The sequence below is a fragment of the Octodon degus genome, unplaced genomic scaffold, assembly GCF_000260255.1.
Source record: "Octodon degus isolate 3935 unplaced genomic scaffold, OctDeg1.0 scaffold00048, whole genome shotgun sequence".
Lineage (NCBI taxonomy): Eukaryota > Metazoa > Chordata > Mammalia > Rodentia > Octodontidae > Octodon > Octodon degus.
This window is the reverse complement of record NW_004524624.1, coordinates 11,604,765-11,628,411: the sequence shown is the minus strand read 5'-3', so window position 1 is coordinate 11,628,411 and position 23,647 is coordinate 11,604,765. Positions and strand designations below refer to the sequence as shown.

The window sequence follows — 23,647 nt, the reverse complement described above, 5'->3', positions numbered from 1 at the left end:
AAAAAAAAAAAAAAAAATGGAGAAAAACTCAGACATGAGGATTTTATCATTACTCAAAATTTATGCCAGGATATAGTAAACAATAACTCAGACAAATATGTAATGATGAACAATGACATCTCCTCCACAGAATCAAAACTGTTAGTATACATTAGTCTTCAAAAAACTTGCTGTTGATAGAATATGTGTATATCTTACAGATTTTATCATGTAAAAATGTCTCTATATTCATAGATTTCCCTCTATGTGTTTGCTATATGACTATGCCAGATTAATTTAACCATTCTGCCTGCTAGTAAATGTCTAAGATGTTCCAATTCTTTTTACTTTTAAAAGCAATACTGGGGCCAGCCAAATAGCTCAGTGGATTAAAGCACCTGCTCAGGCAGACTCAGGAGCCGGGAGTTCAATCCCCAGGCCTGCCATGCCGCCCCGCCCCCAGGGCCTGCTGAGTTGGCAATTGAGACTGAGCATGGTAGCAGGCGCCTGTAATTGCAGCGCTTGGGAGGCTGGAAGATCACAGGAAGATCACTGTGAGTCCATTCTTCGCAGTGAGATCCTGTATAGCCTGTCCTAAATACAAAAAGAAAAAAAAAGCAATAGTGCCATAAACATATTATACACATAATCTGTACAATTCTAATAATATTCTAAGCATGGAACCATATGAGACTTTAATAAATAGAAACAAAAATAAATCCACTGCCCTCTTAAATCTGTAAGTCATTTCTATTTATCAAGAGATGGGGAAACAATATTCTTAAGGCAAAATATTTTATGTTCAGGACAAAACACCCAAATTTCTAGTTAATTAAAAGCAAGGGGACCAGGAAGATAGCTTGGCGGCCTAAGCATCTGCCTGGCAAGTGCAAGGACTGGGTTCGATTCCTGGTACCACATGCCGTGCTGGCCCCGGAACCAAGCATGGCATGGTGGCACTCACCTATAATCCCAGCACTGGGGAGGCTGAGACAGGAGGATCTCTACGAGTCCGAGCTGTGTAGTGAGACCTTGTATCAAATAAATAAATAAATAAATAAACTTTAAAAACATTAAAAAAGAAAGCAAGGACTCAGATTCCTTTATAATTGATAATATAAAAGGCATTCCATGATGGAGGCAAAATTACATTTATGCAAACTCTGTTGTTTTTAAAGAAAATGTATCTTAGCTAAGGAAATGCTGAAAATCTCCAGGGAAGACCAGGTATTCTTCGAGTCTCTTAGTACTTTGGAAATAAGTTGTTAGGTGGAAAGATAGATAAAGGAAAAGTGAGGATAGCTAACAATAAAAGATGCTTATTTTGGGCAGAAGTGTTCCATGGGTCAAATGACCCAAAAAAAAAAAAAAAAAAAAAAAAAAAAAAAAAAAAAAAAAAGGTCTACAGTTGGGAAGAACTCATTTTTTTCTTTGTATAAAGTATAACTTCCATTCAGCAAACCTTATATGAACACCTCAGTGAATTCTTTACCATATAAATAGCATCTAGGTCAAAAAACAGGTTATTTCCTAGACCTCAGAAACTTTTCATCAGCTTCTGGTTACCTTCCCCAACTCTTAACACTAAGTTTTTGTCTATTTTTGAGCTTCTTAGGGTGGCTACAGTGCAGTGCAGGAGACACTCTTGAGTCTGTCTTCTTTTTCTCATCATTATAGTTGCAAAATTCATACATGTGAAATTGAAGTTAATCTCTTTCTTTACTCATTTGCCTTGTTTGTTTTTAGTCTTTTATGATTTTACTGTATTTTTTTGGTTGAATTGTTTTTAGTGGAGGTTTTTGTTTTGTTTTGTTTTGGTTTGGTTTGGTTTGGTTTGGTCTTGGTTTTGGTGCCAAGCACCAAACCCAGGGCTTCCAGCTTGCTCAGCAAGCATTCTACCGCCAAGCCAAATCCCCAGCCCCTCTTTCATTACTCATAATACACATATTTTCCCATCCTACTGATGGACTCCTCTTGGTTCTGGGCTTCTTACAGAGAGTACTACAGTGGTCATTTTTTGATGTGTTCTTTTGTTACAAGGAAGTAACTCTCAACATGACAGATGTGTCAAAGCTGTGTCTCAAAATACCAAAGAATGGAATTGAAGGCAAAGCAGGTTATGAGAGGGAAAATTGTATTAAGAGAAAGCCCTGAGAGGCAGAAGGGGACTCAAAAGTGGATTAGTGCTAACGTTCTTTTACTATCTATATAGTAAAATTACATCACAATTTATCTTGGGTAAACCTTCAACCTATAGGATTACAAGTAAAATCACTTAAGTAGTATAAATTTAGTAGGAAAAAAAGGACAGTGCATGTCTGCAATCCCAGCACTTGAGAGACTGAAGCAGGAGGATTGTCTCGAGTTTGAGGCCAGCCTGGGTTACACAGTGAGTTCAAGGTCAACATAAACTGTCTGGTGAGAGTGTCTCATAAAACCAAGAAAGAAAGAAAAAAAAGAAAAGAAAAAAACAAGGTATGTAGCAAAGATACACAACATGGGAAAAAAATAAAGCATTGCTGGAAGGGGTAAAAGTGAAGAACAGTGTATTCTGGTCATCTACATGATTGTTACATTGCTTAGGCTTATTGAACCAAATCATGCTAGTGAGGGTGTACTTTTAAGCCGTTACTTATCTCAGAAGGCTTGAAGGCCTAGCACCACGTCTCTGTTTTGGGGCCTCGTTTCCATCAACTCAGCTCTTAACTATGAGCCTGGTTTATCTTATCTCTATTTTGATTCTATCTTGGGCCCTGTCTTTTTTACCTGCCTATCAAACTCTATCTAATTTAACCATCTGTAAGTATTTCCCCCTTGAAGAGCTATCTCCAACCGTCAGGGGAAATGAATGAAGATTGTTCAGGACTTTCTTCTGTAGAAAGGGACTGTTGTAATTGTCAGAGAGACTCCTCAGGAGGCCTGTCTAGAGATCCTCCATAAAAGTCAGGAGTGGGGTGGGAGTCAGGTGGATACTTTTTGTTTTAAGCCTGGAGAAGACAAAACCAAGCACACAGGTTCCTAATAAAATTAAAAGAACACTCACCACGGTTGTCAGCAACTTTTATCAATCAGGGCCAGTAATGACCTTTTATAGAGAGGTTATAGACAGGGTCCTAGGAGCCTCTGGATTAGACACAGCATTAGCTTGTTGGAGGTCATGCAGACCCATAGAGACATTAGCCAAAAAGAGAGGAAAAAAAAATATATATATATAAAAATTATACACACACACACACACATATATAAATATATATATATATGTTTATAAATATACAAGTTTAGCCTTATGTTTTCCTTAAAATGTCTTGGGCCATCCAATTTTGTAGGACAACCTGCTTCATTAATTTGACTGTTACAGTGTCATTTAAGGCCCTTTGTTAACGTCTTTATATGGTGCATCACATCTTTTAACCCCAGGAAAGGAACAAAGATCGCCAAATGATCATACCAGTGAAATATATTTTGAGATCACTGGTGTTGAAAATGGGGTAAGTCAGTGTTCATAACTCATCTGTTTTGTAACTAGGCACATCTTAAAGAATATCTTCCTATTTGTCTTGAAGATAACCAAAAGGTGCCACAGGGAGTGCACTATTGAATTGTATCTGCAATGCTATTATATGTGTACACTGATCGTGTGGAGTCTGTCTCATCTATCTAAGGACGCTGGGCCAAAGTAAGAGTGATGCTTGTGTTCTCAGCATTAGGGGGTCTTCTGATTGAGCCATCTTGCAGTGGGAGCCAACCATATACAGAGACCCCACACTGGAAGTGTCTATCTTGATATCTGTGGTTATTAGCTCTAATAATAGGCTTTGTGACCGTATGCAGTTAGGAGGGGCTGCACTAGTGCTTGTAGTAAGCCTCAGTGGCATTGTTGGAGAAAATATGATTATGTCTTGGGCAGTGAAGTGTAAAGGGTACAGGCCATTTCATTACCTGGTAATGGTGAGCTATTTTATGAATTAACAAGACTTTTGTAAGTGATAAGTATAATCTTGTAGTTTATTTTAATCCTTTCCTAGGAAAAGCTATCTACCAAGGAAGTCCTGAGGTATTTGACAAGAGAAATAGGCCACCAATCCAGCAGGATGTTTCTTTTCATGATTTTTTTTTTTGAGCCCATATTAAATATGAATGTGATTTCACCTTTTTTGTTGTTGGTTTTCGTTTTTGTCCAAAACTTTATTCTGCATGAAAGAGAGGGTCTCAATTCTTCTTGGCAACTGCTTTCCTCATGGCAACCGGCATGTTGCTCAGCTCCTTGAGCTTCCTCTTGGTGTCCAATGAGTGTCCCCACTCTTTTCTTAATGAATTTGAGGTCCTGTTTGTCCTTGGAGACCTTGAGCAGCTCCATGCTGTGCACAGCTCCCAGATCATGTAGCATAGGAATGTGATATGCTTGGTGAGGTGCCCACAGCAGCCGCTGTGCCCCCAGTTCTTGGTCACCTTGTGGCCATTTTTGACGCCCACAGCCATGAGGTTGCTCAGAACCATGACTGCTGCTCTTCAGTGGCTGTTTGGCTATATAACTATGAGGAAAGCAAAGAGTAACATTTTAGACTATTATCTAATGAGGTGATTTTTTTTTTAACAGGATTTTTTTTTCCTGGCTTACAGGAATATTTAGATGGCAAATCACATGCTTGGTGCCAACCCTGGGTCCCAGGGCTTAGACCCACTATGATGTACCTAGTAGTGGAGACCAGCTATTTGACAGCTGCAGGGTTGACAGGATCACAGTTTATGGTCCTTTCCAAGTTGGCCCTAGGGAAGGAGATGATGAGGGAAAGAGTTCCAGTACAAGATATCCATGTGGAATATGGGACTTTTTAACTCTTTACACTAGGCCTTGTTAATTGCTGAAAAGTCTGTTGGAATTCAGCTAATAGGATGATGTCTTTAATTAAAGCATCATTTTGTTATGTTTTGTTTGATTTTTTAAAAAAATTATTATTAATAAAGAATGAACATCCATAAAGCATCTTAAAAGGCCCAATATCTGAGGTATATTTCTTATTTTAATGAAGGCTATGGGAAGCAAGTTAGGCCATTGTAGGTCGGTTTCCTGAGCCATCTTGTGAAGGTAGTTCTTAAGGGTCTCACTTATATTTTTTTTCTTTTCTACCTTTTTTCTATGATTGAGGTTTCTAAGTGCAATGAAGATGACAAAGAATGCCCAGCACCTGGGAAACACCCTGGGTAACTGCTTCCTTAAGGAAAGCTCACATTGTAGGCTTTAAGAAGTCAAAACCTAGAATTTTTGAGACTGAGACCTTTACTATCTGTTGAACTTTGTCTTATAAAAAAAGGTTTTGACCCAACTGGTGAGAGTATATACCCAGACTAACAGGTTTTGGATCACCTTATTTTTAGGAACATGAGTAAAATAAAATTGCCAGTCTTTTCTAGGATATCTTCCAAGTCTTTGTGTCTAGAAGCAGCATGGCTTGGTGAAGGGATTATTTTTTGACAGAGTTACATGTCTTATTATTTGTTGTGTGGTTTGAAAGAGATGCTTTGTAGAAATAATTTGGAGGCCATCTGATGAGGGTTTTTTGGTTTTTGGTTTGTTTTTTTTGGCGGAAACAGGAATTGAACTCAGGCCCTTGCGCTTGCCAGACAAGCACTTATTCTACTGCGTTATCTCCCTGGCCCTGTCTGATGAATTTTGTCTCTCCCTAAGTGGACTGTTCAATGCAGTGTTTCAATGACCTTTCACTGATTGGCAGCTAAGAGAAACAACTTGCCATCATGAGACTGCAGCCACTGATGGAAGGAAATGGCATTCCCCTCTCCCATCCCGAAGAGTCCGCTCAATTTCTGATTGAGAGTAGGTTGAGTTTGATCTAAGGACCCTTCCCTGATCATGGGAGCCTGAAGGGGGAGGTCTTGGGCAGCCCCTTTTGCAGGTGCATCTGTTAATCAGTTACCTTGTGACACCTTATCAAAATGTTTTTGATATCTTTTGTAATGAATTATTGCTGCCTTTGAAAGTAGATAAAGTAGTAGACTTTTTATGGTATATTATGGGAGCCTCATTGACTGGTAAGTAGTTTTTCCCATATGGTTGCAGGGATGTGTAACACTAAGAAGGAATATTTTGAAGCAACATAGATGTCAACTTTTGTCCTTCATTGATATATAAGGGTCTTGTCAAGGCATTAAGTTTTGTTAACTGTACATTTACAATGTGCAGTTTTGGGGGCAGGTGAAGAGCTTTTAAGTGTTTTTATAGAGTACTAACTGTAATGTGCTTTGCTTTGTCCCATTTTTACATAGGAACTATTATAAAAAAAGAGTTAAATCAAGACCTATGAGGTGTGTACCTAAGAAATCTTCCCTAGTTACATAAGTGTGAAGGATTATCTGTTTACATCTTTAATCTTAATTTAGTGGTTTTATTGTTTTGTTTTGTTTTTGTAAGAAAGTGGCTGGATCTAAAGATAAGCACATTTTTATTTGAATAACTGGTCCTTCTAAGAGAAGGGCCTGGTATTTATTTATTTATTTATTTTATTATTATTATTATTTTTTTTTGGTGGAACCAGGGATTGAGCTCAGGCCCTTGTGCTTGCCAGGCAAGTGCTTATTCTACTGAGCCACCTCCCCAGCCCAGGCCTGGTATTTAAATAGCCAGTTATCTAAAGGTTCTCTAGAAAATAGTTCTGCCACATTATGAGAGGTTAATACAGTAATATTTTTGCCTAAATTCAGTTTAGATGCTTTTGGTACCAAAGGTAAGCAGGCCATCCCTTTGTTATGTTTAACTCAAGTCTCAGATCCCTCATGGGCTGTTGAGCGGATCCCAGATCCTGTGTCAGTTCTCTCAAGGCCATATCCCATCTTTTATCAATGTATACGTTAAAATGTTGGGAGACTCAGGGCCAGAAGACTAAGGGGAACTTATTTATGTTTTTGGAATGCTGTGTGGAAACCAGGTTCCTAAAATAAAATAAAATCTGCTTTTGAGTTTCCTTCGTTAGTTGGTAAAGAGGCGCTACCTCACAATCCTGCTACCCATAGACAGCAAAAGACTGTTGTTCCTACGAATCCTCTTACCTGTCTTAGGGTTTGGGGCTGTGGAAAGAAGAGTATAGGTTTAATCCCCCTAATTTTGGGGGGATTTGGGGATATGATGAGGCCCAAGTATTTTATCTCAAAGCTGCACATTGTGCCTTGGACCTGGAAACCTTGTAGCCTGTATTTGCTAGAAAATTCAGCGGGGCTGGTTGCCCCTGAAGAGTTCCTCTGAGAGGCAGGATACCATGTATGTATTGCAGGACGGTGACCTGAGAGAAATTGCAACAGGCCAAGTCATGGGAAAGCGCTTGTCCAGAATGCTGAGCACTGTCTCTGAACCCCTGAGACAGTGTGCTGCCTAACTCAGCTAAGCAGTTTGGTCATGACCATTTTTAAAGGCAAACAGGAGCTGGCAGTCAGGGTACAGAAGAGTGCAGAAAAAGTCCTCTTTTAGATATAGCATTAAAAGCCAGTATCTTTATGATCTAAGAAAGAAGAATATAAGGGTTGGCCACCACCGGCCAGACAGGAACTGTACTACCGCCTCACTTACCAGTCTAAGATCCTGTACTAATCTCTACTCTCTGTTGGGTTTTGAGCTCCCAAGATAAGAATATTGTAAGGGACTGATGTAAGGTGTGAGCAAACCTTGTGGTACTAAACTGTCAGTTATGGGTAACAGCCCTTTCTCAGCCCCTGGCCTTCAAGGGCATTGTTTTTGATGGGGAAGAGTGGTAGGGTCTTTAGGATGTATGTGTAATGGAGTGGCTCTTATTGATCTTTCTGTTTTGCTGTGAGGTGTCTATTCTCATAGATTAACCTGTTTTTATTAGGGGGTGGCAGAGCACTTGGTGTAGATGCACATACATTGGCACTTAAACAGCATAATGTGTCTTCCCAAGAGGGAAACAGGACTCTCAGGCATCATGAGTAAGAAAATAGTGAAATCCCAGCTATCGCAGGTTGGCAGGAACAATCAGACCACCTCCTCTTACTGCTACATGGTGACTTGAAGGGGTGCCAGGGAGACCAGTGCCTGTCACTAGCAAGAGGCTAATTTTTTTCTATTGTTATGATTATCTAGGCATCTTCAGCAGAAATAAGTCAGGTAGAGGGAAGTGGCAGCAAGTGCCCTGGGATCCTGTAGTTTTGTTTAACCAGCACATGAGATAGATTTTGTTCCTGGGACTTATGTCTCTAAGGGCAGTCCAGGTTCTGATGATCTTCACTGTAGACAGGGCACAGTCTGGGGGCTTTTTGTTATAGTAGTTCCAGTTTCCCACAGCTATAACAAGTGGGATGAAGACTGTCCTTGAAATCCCAGGAATCAGACTCAAGGTTGGCATTTTGGGGGCTGAAGCAGCTGCTTTTCTTTCTTTCTTTCTTTCTTTCTTTCTTTCTTTCTTTCTTTCTTTCTTTCTTCTTTTTCTTTCTTTTCTTTTTCTCTTTCTTTCTTCCTTTCTTTCTTTTTTTGTTTGTTTGTCTGTTTGTTTCTTTGTTTTTTTCCCCTTGGCCTCCTTCTAGTCTGGGTTATAAAAGACAGCTGACAATTTTTCCCAGAGCAACAAGCAAGCAAAGCTCGGCAGATTAGGTGATGAATTTATCTGTAAGCATACTTTGTCCCTCCACTGATGGGTGAAATGGGAAGGTATATTTAATCAGTGCCTCCTGTAGCTATTTAAGAAAAGCCAAAGGATTTTTATTCCTTTGCTGGTTGATAACTGACATTTTAAGAGTAATTTAGAGGCTCAGGACTAGTTTTCCTCCAGCCCTCAAGAATACAGATCTGGAAATACTTTCTCTTCCAATCTATCACTATAGAATTGGGCTATTGACGGCTGGTACTCGCCTCAGCTCCTACAGGCATCTGTTGTTCTCCTGGGTATAAATCCTCTAGTCTTTTGTAGTCAACTAGATGTAGCTCATCCCTCAGGGCTATAGCAGCCTGTGATGCTGTTTGTTCTTTCTCTTTTTTTTTTTTTGGTAGTACTGGGGAGTGAACTCAGGATCCTGTGCTGGAGATGGCTCAGTGGAATAAGCACTTCCCTGGCAAGCTCAAGGGCCTGAGTTCAATCTCCGGTTCTGGGAAAAAAAAAAAATGCTGTTTGTTTTTTGCTAGGAGTCAGGATCTGATTTAAAAGCAAGATCTTTTCTGGCCAATTTATAAGTTTGGGTGAGTCTTCTAAAGAGTTTAATGTTATTTATCAGGATTGTCTGAAAACTCCCAAATCCTGTTTAATTTGTTTGGGTTTACTGAGAGGGAATGATATCCACAGGGCCAAATTTACTCCCAGCTTTTTGTGAAGGATATGACACCTGTTGAGGGTTAGTGCAGTCAGGTAAAGAAAGATGTAACCCAGTAGAAGCTTTAAATAGGCGTGGTTTAGGAGCTTGAGTCTCAGAACCCAGTAGGTGGCGGCGGCGCAGAGAAGCCTCAGACGCAGTGATAGTAAACACGTCAGATTTGTTGGGCAAAGGTATCAGTTTTCTTTTTGTTTATATCACATTTTAAACACAAGTCAGAGGCCAGCGAGATAGTTTAGCAGACTAAGCGCCTGCTTAAGTGCGGGCACCAGGGTTCGATCCCCGCCAATGCCACACCAGCCCCACCACAGGACAGGCTGAGCCTGCCTCTGAGACTGGGTGTGATGGCACACATCTGTAATCCCAGAGCTAGGGAGGCTGAAAATATGAGAATTACTATGAGTCCAAACTGTAGTGAGAACCTCTACCAAATACATAAAATACATACATACATACACACAAGTCAGGATCGTCCCTTAAGACAAGGAATGTCAGAATACAGGGAAAGCTCATGCTATTTGATCTCTTACCAGAACATATTTTTCTCCATACCCTTTTTTTTTTTTTTAAGTGGATAGTCAAGCCACATGTGGGTGCAGATTAAGTGTCTCTTTTTTAGTGGCTTTTAAAACATGTCTTGAGGATCAAAAGATTCTCAGTATTTAAGGGTATATTTTAAAGGAGTTAAATGATTTTGAAGATGACATCAGGTCTTTTATTTTGAAAGCAAAGAGTAGAGAAAGCCTCCCTATCAAGCCCCGTTGAATTTTTAATGTCAGGGCATTCCTGTTCTAAAGCAAGTAGCTGCTTACTGCAAAGTGACTGCAAGGTCGGACCAGACTGTCCACTTTTGGGGGGGGGGGTAGCAGTCACACTTACTCCTGTTGGAAGTGTTGCTCTCTTGGTTTAAATTAAAATTTTTGACTCAACATTGCCTGTCTTTGAAAGTGAGACTTGAGCTGGCCCCCAACACTGACAAGTCTGTCGCAGGAAGGAATTATTGTTAAAAGGGAGCATGTTCCTAGAGATTAGGGAATTTGGTAAATGATTAAAGGTTTAAAATAGCTGTGCTTTTCTAACATTTTTAGAGAAAGGGAAAAGTTTAAGGAGGGCATATTACAATTCTCTGAAATCAACCATCTCTGTAAAGAGCAAACTTCTGAAACCCCTCTCACTCTCTCAGGGTTTTTTTGTGCTTTTTTAGTGCCATAATGTCCTTTTGTAATAATTGCATTAGTGTTAACATGTGAATCTAGTTCTAATCCTCCCATGGCTTTTAAGAAACAGCCACATACACTCAAAGTCATTTTTATTGCTTTTGACTTTGTATTTTTGGTTTTGCCCTCAGATGATGAATGGCAAGTCAATTAGTAATTGGAGAAAAAAAAAGTAATTAGAAAGTCCTCCCAAAGAGAAGGCTGTAATAAGCTACTCACAGCTGACAGGCAAACAAAGATGAAACTTTAAAAGTGCTACTGTCTGAACATGTTTATACATTTGTCTAAGTAAATATTATCTCCTATATAGATGGCCAGTGTTAGTAAAGTTGGAGACCTACTTGCAAAGGACAAGATGATCCATTAAAGATATTCATACCTTAAAATGGTTAAAATTCTCCTATTCCACTAGTTCAGACTTGCTTGCAAGAGTACAAAGAAAACAACCTGTAATTGACCAGTGCCACAAGAGGTTAATAAGAAGCCAGGAGCGGTGGCACACGGGAAGATCGTCATGAGTTCAAAGCCAGCTTGGGCTAGAGAGTTCAAGGCCACCCTGAAGTACAGAGCAAGACCTTGTCTCAGAAAAACCAAACCAAATCAATCAAACAAAAAAAGTTAATACGATAAATCAAGATGAGACCTCCCAAATAACCACTTACTCATTTAAAGTAACTTTTTGTAATGAAGAGGGACAACAACATTATAACATAACGGTGCTTTATTATGCAGAAAAGCAGAGAAAAATGAAAATCATAATCCCTGAATGGTATTTTATTAACCCAAAATGCAAGACTCTATGACATTACAGTAAAGGAACTCCCAACCTGGAGGATGTGTCAAGTTTGTCTTAGGACATTGAAAAATGGAGTTGAGGACAAGGAGGGTAAGGGTAGGAAAAGTTTTATTAAGAGAAAACCCCTGAGGAAGGAAAGGTCCTGAAAGTGTGTTGCCACTGAGGCTCAATGTCTAGGAGATTTTTATACAATAAAATCACATCACAGGTTATCTTGCATCAAACTATTTCAAGCACAGTTACTTAGCCAATATTTATCTAATAGAAAAGCAAAGTATGTAGCAAGGGTATATGGTAGGGAGAAGAGCAAAGCATTTCTAGGAAGGATAGGAGTGAGGGCTAGAGTGCTCTAGTCACCTTTCTATGTGTTTATTGCTTTGTTTCTACGTTTGTTACAATGCTTAGGCTTCCCGGAACAGATGGTGCTGATATAGGAAAAATGTAACCCCCAATGTGGTAGATTCAAAAATCACGTCCCCCAAATATTGAAAAATGAGTTTCCTACTCTTAAATTCCAATAGACAGTGAAAGTTAAGAGTGGGAAAACTTTATTGATAGCTCCCGAGAGACAAAAGGGATCCTGAAAGCGGGTTACTACAAGGGCCTTTGTCAGGTGCAGTTTATACAGTGAAGTCCCAATATGGGCATAGTGTGTCTCAAACTACAATGGACTTCGAGCTCCCAGTGTCAGGGTGATGTGGAACTGAGCTCAAGTCAGCAGGAAGTCAAGGAGCTGAGTTCAAGCCAACAGGAGGCACAGAGTGGAATGCTATAGGCTGAACAAATCAGGTTCCAGCCTCAATCCCAGAAACCAGCCTGAAATTCAGTGGAACTAAAGGTGCAGGCTTGGTGGGATTATCCATCACCCTACCATACACAATCTACCACAGCTTTCTGGGATTAATCAACATAAATTGTTTGCCCACTCTGTTTGCTCACATTGTCTAACATTAGGCCTGGTCACTGCGTCATTATCTCGAGGCCTAGGCTTCAACATATGCCCCTCAAGCCAGAGTTGTGATATGTTCCCATCCTCTACACTGTCTCCCTGCTAATTTCTACCTACTATTAATTTCTAGTTCCCTTTTTAACATTTCTATCAAACTTAGCTGTCTCTACTAGTGCTAGTTACAGCAAAGCATTAGTGCTGTTATCTCTGGGCAGGCTTGCAGCCCTAGCCATTATGCATCCATCTTGGGGCCCACTTTCTATCCACTTAGTCCTTAATCACAAGCTTGATTTGTCTCAGTTCTGTTCTGACTCTATCTTGGGCCTGGTCCCTTTTAAACTGCCCATCAACTTCTAATTTTTCTATCTGTTAATACTTTGGTGTACATACACCTATCACTGGAAAATTCCTGAGTGGAATTGCTGGGTCACAAAGTAGGCATATTTCAGCTTTAGTGCATATTGCTAAACAGGTTTTCAAAGGGGGTGTAGCAATTGAAAATTTACCATTTTCTGTGTCCACAGAGGATAAAAGCTTTGGTTCTTCTCCATCTTCATCAAACAGTATTTTCATTTTTGCCATTCTGGTAGGTATGTACTAACAGCACATTGTAATTTTGATTTGTATTTCCTTAATGATTGTGATATTAACAATTTTCACATATTTATTATTTATTTGGATATTCTTTTTTTTTTTTTTTTTTTGGTGTTTTTTTTTTTTGTATTTTTTGGTGGTACCAGGGATTGAACTCAGGACCCTGTGCTTGCCAGGCAAGCACTTATTCTACTGAGCTATTTCCCCGGGCCCCAGATTTTTTTTTTTTAGTGCCAATTTTTGTATTATCTTTTTCTTATTGACTTGCAGAAGTTATTTATATATCTAAATGAGTCTTTTTTCAAGTATTGCAAATATAGTCTAACATTCTGTGGCTTGCCTTTGTGACATGTAGTATTGTAGACTATAAAAATTACCCTATGTGTAGCTTTGTTACACTGGCCTTTCATTTTTAGATATGAGAATTCCAAGGTGTGAAAAGCCCTGCCGCCTCGTCTGCTCACTTCCCTGGAAACCTACTCTTAAGTTGTCTAAACAATAGTCCCAGGGGAAAAAAACTAGAGGAGATGTTTTTGGTTATGTGCAGAGCACTTGACCTCACATTTGTTTTTGCTGATGATATTGTGTGTGGTACGCCTACCAATTTTGTAGGACACACACATCTGGGTATGGTTGCTATTTTGTATGTTTGTCTTAAAATATGTCATCCTACTAACAAAGTTTTCAGAAGTTAGGAATACATTTGGTTTTTTTATTCTAGTGTAACAAATTACCAAGGGTTTAACAGCTTAAAAATGTCCCAGTTTCCTTCGGTTGGGAGTCCCCACAGCTCAGCTGCGTGCTCCACTTAGTGTCTTGCAAAGGCTCCCGTATCAGCGTGTTGATGGGACTGTGCTCCTTTGGGGCCCTTTTCCAAGATCATTGGCAGAGCTTGCTTCTTTGTGTTTATAGAACTGAGGTCTCCATTTTCTTGCTGGTGGTCAACTAGGAACTGCACTGTTCTCATACGTTCTGGGTCCATGTTTTTCAGCTTGGCTGCTACTTCAGTCTTCTAGCAGAGTCCTCACTGAAGGAGAACCTTTGACCTTGAGGTGTCATGGATGGAAGAATAAGCTGATATACAATGTGGTTTTCTATCAAAATGGAAAACCAATTAGGTTTACTTATCAGAATTCTGCACTCACTATTCTGAAAACCAGCATGAATCACAGTGGCGTCTATCACTGCTCAGGCAAGGGAAAACCACCTCACATCTTCACATCAACAGGAGTAGCTGTGACCGTGAAAGGTACTGTATCTAGTGGTAGAGCTATAGTTGTAAGAATTAACACAACCAGCATAAGTCATCTAAATCTTCATTTCAATTTATAAGTGAAGAAACAGCTCTAGAGAGATAAATTGCTGTAATAAACGGGTGCCTAGCCATTGCCCTTTCCAGTACACCACTATGTCCTATCAATAATCACAGGAAAGAAACTCAAAGGCAGGACATAATGAAGATCCATTTCGCCAACTTGATTTTAGTTGCAAAGAACAGAGACTTCCTCAAGGTAACTAGAAGAGTTGTCAGAAAATAATCCAATAGAATTTCATGGTGCATGGAAGTGGAAACCAGAAAGACACTAGGAGCTGGTTAAACTTTCCATCTGTCTCTCAAGGACAGTGTAGCCTTTCTGGTCCTACTTCTGTAAGCATCTGCAAACTGAGCAGCTTCCCCTGTTCTAATTTGCATATGACCCTTGCTGTGAATTTTTTTTATGCATTTAGTACACGGTCTACAGGGTCTCACTAGCGGACTCATAGTGATCCTCCTGTTCTCAGCCTCCCAAGTGCTGGGATTACAGGTGTGCGCCAGCACACCCAGTCTCAGTTGCCCCAGTCCCTGCATCTGCCTAAGCAGGCGCTTTAATCCTCTGAGCTATGTGGCCGGCCCTGCTGTGACATTTCATGGTCTTTTTCTTCTTAGCACTCACATCACAACTAATGTCTTTCTCTCTGAGAAAAAGAAGTTCGTTCCTGTGAGAAAGAAATTACTCTCAGTTTATCTTTAGAGTGAGGAACACAAGTAAGGAATCACTGAATTGGCAAGGATGTGTGCTGGTGCCTACTCTGGCTAGAGCATCACCAAGAGGGTGTGGTGACATAATAACATGACCATGCAGGGAAGCCTGAGCCATACACAGAAACCCTCCTCTAGGGATGCAAGTAAGCTGGTAGTCTTGATTACGTCTGTTTGGAAACCCCAACAATGACTCTCATTTAAGTGGGAAAAATTATGTCTATGGATACCATTTTCAGGGGACAGGTCTGGAAGGTGGGAGAGGGTGTGTCTCCTATGAAAAGAACCTTGACACTGAAGCAGGCAATCCTGGCCCCCATCAACTTCCTGTTTAGAGCTATTTCCAGCTCCAGTGCTGAGATCACCCTTGTCATCCCCGCTCTGGAAAAAGCAGCTGGTCAAGCTGAGCTGTGAAACAAAGGTGCCCCCACAGAGGCTTGGCTTGCAGCTTTACTTCTCCTTCCACACGGGCAACATGACTCTGAGGGGCAGGAACACATCCTCAGAGTACCAGATTATAACTTTCAGAAAAGAAAATTCTGGATCATACTGGTGTGAGGCGGCCACAGAAGATGGAAAAGTCCTTAAGCGCAGCCCCATGTTGGAGCTTCAACTGTACGGTGAGTGAGGAGGATTAGAAGCAGTAGGCAAAGGAGAAGGGGCTGTTTCTGCCATGCAGCTGAGGCTGGCCCAGAGGTTTGACAGCCCAGCCAGGGGGAGGACGCTTCTTCAGGAAAAGCCTAGGGTAGGGCCTTCCCACCAGTGGTGGAGAACTTTAAAACACTCCTCACAGACTTCATTAAGTTTGCTCTCTTTCCTTTTCTTTTCCTCCCCTTCATCTCATTTCTGCTTCCCTCCGTTCTGCCTTTCTTCTCCTTCATCTTCTGTTCTCACTGCTGGCACTCTTTTCCCGTCTCCTTCACTTCTCTATCCCCGTGCCCCTCTGACCTTCGGCAACCATCTCACTAGAATATATGGAGCTTCTCCTGTGTACCACTCAGGGGTTTGGGGATACAGGCACTGGGGTGCAGTTTTTGAGTCATATGGTGGATTTATAACAGAGTCATTCTGTAGACAGCACTTAAGTACCTCCCAAGTGTCTGTTTAACCGAGATAGAGGGATGAGGAGCTCAGGAGAAAAGACTCTTCAGGAAAAAAAAAGAGAGTTAAACATCAGTCGAAGTATTAAATAGCATAGAAACAGCAGTGGTCTCTGTAAATAAGGAGTTAAGGCCACTGCCAGGTTCCCAGTAGTTAAATTCTTCCAAGGAGTTTGTCCCTCTGTGGACACCATAGAGCCTAGCTGGAGCTCCCTCCAGTTCCCTTGGTCCCAAACTTGCCAGTGCCCCGTGGGGACAAGCACACTAGGCCTAAGTCAATCTCATTCCAAACAAGACTCAGCCAGATCCTTCTGGTGTCTGAACAGTATCTCTGCTCTTTGTCTTTTTCTGCTTCAGGCCCCCCGTCAACACTTTCTGCTCGGCTTCACATCCTTTTCTATCTGCCAATGGGTGCAATATTTTTGGTGGATACTGTTCTCTGTGCGAGAATATATAAAGAACTGCCAAAAAAGAAAAAGTGGAATTTAGAAATCTCTTCGGCTTCTGAACATGGAGAGGAAGTAACTTCGGACGATCCAAAAGACATTTAGAAGAAGTGAAGTATCAGGAACAGGAACCACAGTGAGACGAGATACACCGAAGTCCCAGCAAGGAGAGAGGAAGTGCCCAGAGGGTGACCACAGATCAAGGGACAGCCCTTGCCTCTTCCTCTCTATGGTGGCCCTGCAACATAAACATCTGAAAGTTGAATGTCACAAGAACTGTGGGTTCCGTAGCTTATAATCTTAAATAAAGCTGACTTCAGTCAAGACAAAGGTAGAAATTCAATAATCAGAGATAATTTAAAATGAGACCTACTCTAAAGAAATCTTCAAAAATTTGGAAGTGAAAAAAAATTTAAAAATCAAGTCAGATTATTCTACTAATTTGAAAACTGGTGTATTTCCAAGAGCAGGGTAAAAAAAAAAAAAAAAGGGGGGGTAAAAATATGTATATGAGTGTATACATATGCAGACAATATTAAGACAAAAAATGAGAAGGGAGACAGAGGAAGGGAGGGCTCAAACACCACTGTGGGGGGCTCGGCTTCAAGGAGACCAGAAGGATGGGGGTCAGGGGCGAGAAGGGAAAGAAGAATATAGAATTTACCTCCAAGAACTGGAGAGGGGATCATATTCCCACATTCTTTCACTCCCGATGACCCAGCAGGGGCTTGGTGCCTCCCATCCCTGCAATGCTGAGCTAAGGGGGGCTAGAGCTCTGAGTCTCCTCAGGAGGCACGACGCAGCATGAGTCTCACAGACCACAACCCTTTGCATGATAGGTGACTACTCTGGTCTACTGGCATCCAGGGAGGAGTCCTGCAAGAGGAGTCCTACGTCAGCAAGGATGCCAGATCCTGAGCAGCAGGAGAGACCTACAGCTGTTACACAATAGTTGGAAAGAGGAGTATATCTGCAACAACATAACCCACCTCAATGTTCACGTTACTCTCTTGCTCACTGGTGACTTCAGACAGACAGGACAGTGTATGCAGACTTAGAAAGGCTTAGTACCTGGGCACCTGTGCCCTTGGGGGCTGGGCTGTACCAGCAGCAGTCCCTGAGCAGTAGTCAGTAGTAATTGGGACCTGAGGCCAAGGGCAGCAACAGGAGCTGTGGTTTATCCCACTGACTTTTTTTTTTTTTTTTTTTTTTTTTGTATTGAAAGTTAAACCTAGAGGCTTTTTTGCACCAGTCTACAGCCTCAGTCTTTTAAATACTTTTTAATTTATGTATCTGCAGTACTAGGAATTAATCTAAGGCCTTCACACTGGGCTATATCCCCAGCCCTTTTGTACCTTTTATTTTCAGAGTCTTTTTTTTTTGTGGTAGTACCAGGGATTGAACACAGGACCTTGTGCTTGCCAAGTAGGCACTTATGCTGCTGAGTTATATATCCCAGCCCCAAAAAGGCAGAAGGATTTTTTTTTCTCCAAATGCCTTCAGGGCAGGTTTGGCTGGCTTGAGTTGTGGGGATCGAACCACAGCAACCTGAGCCTGACTGCTCTGTTGCAGCAGCCACTTAAAGAACTGAGCTAAGGGGCAGGCCCCCTATTTTCAGAGTCTTGCTCACCCACTGATTTGCCCTTCCCTTGCAAGCCTTCTGCCTCAGCTTCCCAGACTGCTGGGATTACAGGCATGCACCACTATGTCCAACTAAACCACATTTTTTATTTCCTGTCCAGAAAAATAAACCCAGTGGAGTTCTGGAAGAAGAGCTTCCCAAGCATCTATAGGGAAGTAAGTGGATGCGAATGGCAGGGGAGGAGGGCGCAGTGGTAGCCGAACCCTTTCCAAGAAAGGACCTGGACTGCTGCACCAAGCATGCTCAGCAGACCATGGCCAGCTGCCCACACCTCCGGGTCCCCTCAGCTACTTCCCTCCAAGACACACCGACCTGGGCCCCCTGCCCCTGAGCCTGAACAGACAGCCTCTTAGCCCTCAAGGCCATTCCAGCCTGCCACGTCTCCCCAGAGCGCTGCAGTTTGTTGGAAGTCTCAGAGGCTTCATCCTGGGCTCTAACTTTTCTCTGTCTGGGCCTACCTCACCCTTCCTTTCAGTGTTAGCTCCTCAGGAACATCTGCTTCTCAAAGTCTGTGTCACTATCTGCTTTCAGAGAACCCAGCGACAATTTATAAACTCCTTAGATATTTACAAAACCTCTTTGTCCAAATACTTTTAGAGATACATTTCATTTGACAGAGAACAGAACAAGTTCACAAAGGCAAAAAAAAAAAAAAGTGCACATATGCTGCCGCTGGTACAGGACAGCAGGTGCAGGACCTTAGCCTAATTCCTTACCCAATTACATTTTTCTGAACTGGTATATGATGCAAAATGTCCTCACTCCCTCTAGCTGGAAAGGAGAGGAAGCATCCTCATTTGTTTCTTACTGTATTTCTGTGAATTACAGTCTTTCATTTTTAAGGCCAGGATTTGGAATTTCACTAGTTACCATTTAGAAGCAAAATGCAAGTGGCAGTCTTACTGGTAGAAAAAAAAAGAATCAGCAGGAGTTGACTCAATAATGACAAAGACTTATGACCAGGTTACTCTGTAATCATCACCACTCCTTACTGTCCTGCACACGCTGCTGTGCTGACCAACTGAGGGGTCTTCCTGGGGTATTTGAACCCACAGAGACAACTTAGTGGGTACAGTGGCAACCAAACTCTGGATCATCAGCTTCCAGACACTCTTGGGTAGCAGTGACCTACCCGACAACCCACCTTCTCTAAGTGTCCAAGGCTGCTCCCCTTCCCACCTACTCCATCCCACTCACCAAACTCCAAGTTTCCCACAGAAATGTATCCTTCAGCCACCTCCCATCAAGGAGGCACCGCCCAGGCCGGGTGTGGCGGGCGGCACAGGCCTGCAATCCCAACACTCAGGAGGCTGACGCAGAAGGATCACTACAAGTAGGAGGCCAGCCTGGGCTACGTGAGTTCAAGAGCAGCCTGAACTGCATGGCAAGACGGTTTCAAAAACCAAAAACCAAAATCAAAACAAAACAAAGGATGTAATGGTGGTTTAAAATTCTCTCCAGGGATTATCAAAGAGACAAAGGGGAGGCAACTGTAACTCTAACACTCTGGGAGGCTGAATCCGAAGGATCAAAATTTCAAGCACCACCTATGCTACATAACAACTGAGCAAGAATCCCTTAATAATAGTAATAATAATGATAATGGCTGGGAATGTAGTTCAGTACGAAGGCCCTGGGTTCAGTCCCAGCAACCCCTGTCCTCCTGCCCCCAAAAGCACTATAAGCCTCAGATAAGTTCTTGTGACTTTTTCCCCCTGTCTTCTACTATTTTATATTTATAGAAATTAGGGACAGAATTGGGTATTAGACATGGATATATTAGCCTATGGTGAAATGTTCTGAATGCTGGTATATTGTGGAAAGATGGGGGAATTTATAACCATTTTCACTTAAAGGTTTTTTCTGTTTTGCTGTACTGGGGTTTGAACTCAAGGCCTTCATACTGAGCTACAGCTCAGCCTCCAGGGTCTCCTGAAATCCCCAAATTTTGCAGATGTAGCTCAAATTTGCATCCTCCTGGCCCAGCCTCCCACGGTGCTGGGATTGCAGGCACACACAAGCCTGGCTTCACACTTAAAGATCTTGTCTGTTTCTAAAACTGCCTGGCTCCTGGGGGAGAATCTCAGGAGAGCAAGGCAGAGGGAGGGTAGGAAACACTAACTATCCCTGTGGGCCGCAAACATGCACTGTTCCCTACCTGTTCTAGCTGTGTGTGAATTAGGCTGTGGCCAGATAGGCTGAAGAACATTACCTTTAGATAAACTGCATTTTTCAAGTAAAAGGAATGTGTTGGAGTTGAATCTGTATTTTACATTTTCTTGAATCATTTAGAAAACTTGTTCTATTCGTTTTTAGCCAAAAAGCACTGGATACTATAAACCCATATTCACGTTATTACCTCAAGCACTTCTTACCTGTTTGTCACTTATCAGTCATTTATCTGTACCTAAAAGGGATGTGTTAGTAGGTTCTGTTGTAAATGATCAGTGTATTTGACAATCGTCGTTATACGCACATTTGAACTCATCCCACCTTCAAAAGCTGGATGCATCGACCGCTGCAGGCCTCGCATTAGACCTGGTCGCGCTCCCGCGTGGCCTCCCGTGCGCACCGTGAGCCACGGCGCCCATTTACCTGTCGCTTTCCGAGGACCGGCGGGAGGGTGCACTGAGCCCTCTGCGGAGCTGCGGCCGCGGCCGAGGGCGGGGGGCTGCAGACTGCAAGAGATCTGAGGCCCGACTCGCCCGGCGTGGAGAGGGGTACCACTCGTGGGGTCCCACTCAGCCCCCGGATTGAGGGGTGACCGGCTGGCAGGGGCCGGACCCAGCGGCGCGGAAGAGACGCCGGAGCCTGAAGCTGAGCTCCGGCCGAGCCCCGGGCGCGGGCCCCGCAGCGCCCCTGCCGGCCGCGCTGGGGGCCGCAGCCTAGGAGCTGGCCTGCGACAAACCCGAGCAAAGGACCGCCCCCGGCTGCGGAGCAGCAGCAGCGCGCGGGAAGCGGCTCCTGCTGGCCGGGTCCCCCGCTCCTTCGGCTCGCGTGGGGAGCGGGAAGGGCAGAGCTTCGCCCGCCGTGGTCCGTGGCCTCTCCCGTGGCGGGTGGCAGGAGTTTCCCGGCCTGTGAGGGGCCCCGGGGGACCTGAAAGCCCGAAGCCGCCAGCAGACTAGGTCTATCTTCACTCCCAGGTCGTGAAGAGGCAAATGCAAAGGCGCATTCATACCTTCTTCCATCTCCGTTACACTAAAGGTGCACTGTTTAACCCTTAAGCCTTTTTTTCTTTTGGTACCTGGGGATTGAACGCGCTTTCTCCCGGGCTACCTAGGCAACCTTTTTCTTTCATTTTTTTTTTTTTTAATTTTGAGATAAGGGCTAAATAAATTGGTTATGTTGGGCTCAAATTTAGTAACCTCCTGTCTCAGCCTCAATGTGCTGGCATTGCAGGTGTGCACCATTCCAGGCTCCCTTAAGACTTAGAGTCTTAGAGAAGAAATATGCAGAATTTGCCAAAAGAAAGAAAAGTAGCATGGTGTTTTTTTCAACAGATGGTGTTACCCTCCTGTGGGGACCCTACAGGATTTCGTATATCGCAGAAAATGCACTACGGTGCTGGCTCTTAGAGAAGAGATTGAAAATGCATTTGCAGCAATCTCAATGACCAGGGTTATCCAAGCAGCACTTCGTCTTACTAATAAATATCTGGAAGCCAATAGCCCCATTCTGAGCACCTCTTGAAATTGTACAAGCCAATCTCATGATGTCTCAATAAATTTACTACTGAGAGGGCTGGTCAAATAGCTCAGAGGATTAAAGCACCTGCAAGCAGGCACAGGGGCAAGGAGTTTGATCCCCAGCCCCCCTTGTGGGATCTGCACCCCCAGGGTGCGCCAAAATAGCAATTGAGGCTGGGTGTGGTGAGGTGTGCCTGTAATCCCAGCTCTTGGGAGGCTGTAAAGAGGCAGATCACTAGGAGCCTGATCTAGTAGTGAGACCCTGAACACCCTCTGGGCCCCTCCTTAAAATACAAAAGATAAATAAATTTACTACTGAAAAATTTATACCCAGTTTTCTTTATGCATACACATGGTTTGGTGGATTGTGTATGCTAAAGAAAAAAATTGCTAGACATGCTATGCAAGTTGGTGCAGAAGAAAACTCAAAGATACTGGAGGTAACTGGTGTAGGCATTAGGGAGAAATGAGTTTCCCAAATGTGAGACAGTAGGCATTAGGGAGAATAAGTTTTCTGCTATTTGCTAAGAAGACTACTTAGAGACAATCCCCTGAAAGCTATGGCACAGTTTCCAGTGAAACAGCATTCTTTTGAGTCCAGCTATGAGTCAGGCCCAGTTCTTCTGGCAGTACACACAAAAAAATCCTTGAATAAAAGAAGCAGACATTCACACAGGTTTACAAGTACTACACTTAAGAAAATAATCATTTTCTAATTTTAACTCTATCATGCCTGAAATTTCACAATAAAGTAAAATCTAAACTGAATGTTTTGTTTGTTTGGTTCGTTGGTTTGGCTTTTGAGACATGATCCCATTATGTAGTTCAAGACTGACCTTGAACTCACTATATAACCCAGGCTAGTCGCAAACTTACAGCGACCCTCCAGCCTCACCCTCCTAAGTGCTGTGATCACATTGACTCATTTTATTTTCTTTCTTTGACTATGGTTTTCAGGTCTATATCTTCAATAAATTTCAGTCAGCTTGATCTGCCAATTCTTTAAGATTGCGTTAAAAAGTCACTACCATGATTGTTGACTTATCAAAAACCATTGCATGCAATTTATGTGAATTCATGTGCGTGTGTACTTGTTAAATGCAAACAATTCATGATCATGCCTTAATGGGTACCTGTTTCTATGAATATGAAATATCATTCTCTGAACAACACAGGATGGATCTATCATGTATATAGATTTATCTTATTTATTTTTATTTTCCACAATAACCTGTCCCTCCTCCTCCTCCTCCTCCTCCTCCTCCTCCTCCTCCTCCTCCTCAATACAACATAAATCTTACTGGCTTATTTTACTCTTCACTCTGGCCCTTCCCCACCTTCCATGTTAATATCCCCTGGAATTTGAATTCTAAGTTTTCTTAATTTTTAAAAATCTAGTAATAATAACCAAGTATATGGCTATTTTGCTTCTGGTCTACCTCTTCCCTCAGCATTCTTTAAATTTTCTTACTGGACTACAACTCTACTAATTGTTCCAGATGTGGCCAGGGAGATGGCTCAGTAGAATAAGTGCTTCCCTGGCAAGCTCAAGGGCCTGAGTTCAATCCCCGGTTCCACCAAAAATAACAGTAATAATAATAATAATTGTTCCAGACATTGGCCACAAAGTCCCTTCTACTTAAATGGTAAATGTAACTGGATATGAAACTGACCGGGGTGATTCAATTCTGTAACCCCAGCTACTCAGGAAACAGGGAAGATCATCTCCATACTGGACAATTTATGGAATCTCTATCTCAATAAAAAAGAGATGACTGTGTAGCTCAATGCTTCAGCTCCTGGGTTCAGCTCCCAGTGTCCCAGAAAGATAATGCTTGTCTTCTTATATCCAGGCCTGCCCAGATATGTCTGCCAAAAATGCGATCTCTGT

The 23,647-nt window shown here is 42.4% G+C and overlaps 1 protein-coding gene across 1 annotated transcript in view; it reads left to right on the top strand.

Annotated features, from left to right (window-relative positions):
* The window catches only part of LOC101579156 (high affinity immunoglobulin gamma Fc receptor I), an 18,373-nt gene extending 1,840 nt beyond the window's left edge, over window positions 1-16,533 (top strand). The window contains exons 4-6 of the mRNA XM_004632498.2: window positions 13,854-14,111; window positions 15,218-15,502; window positions 16,340-16,533. Of these exons, the coding sequence (XP_004632555.2) occupies window positions 13,854-14,111; window positions 15,218-15,502; window positions 16,340-16,533 (737 nt within the window). The remainder of the gene's footprint in view (window positions 1-13,853; window positions 14,112-15,217; window positions 15,503-16,339) is intronic.
* The last annotated feature ends 7,114 nt before the right edge of the window (window positions 16,534-23,647 follow it).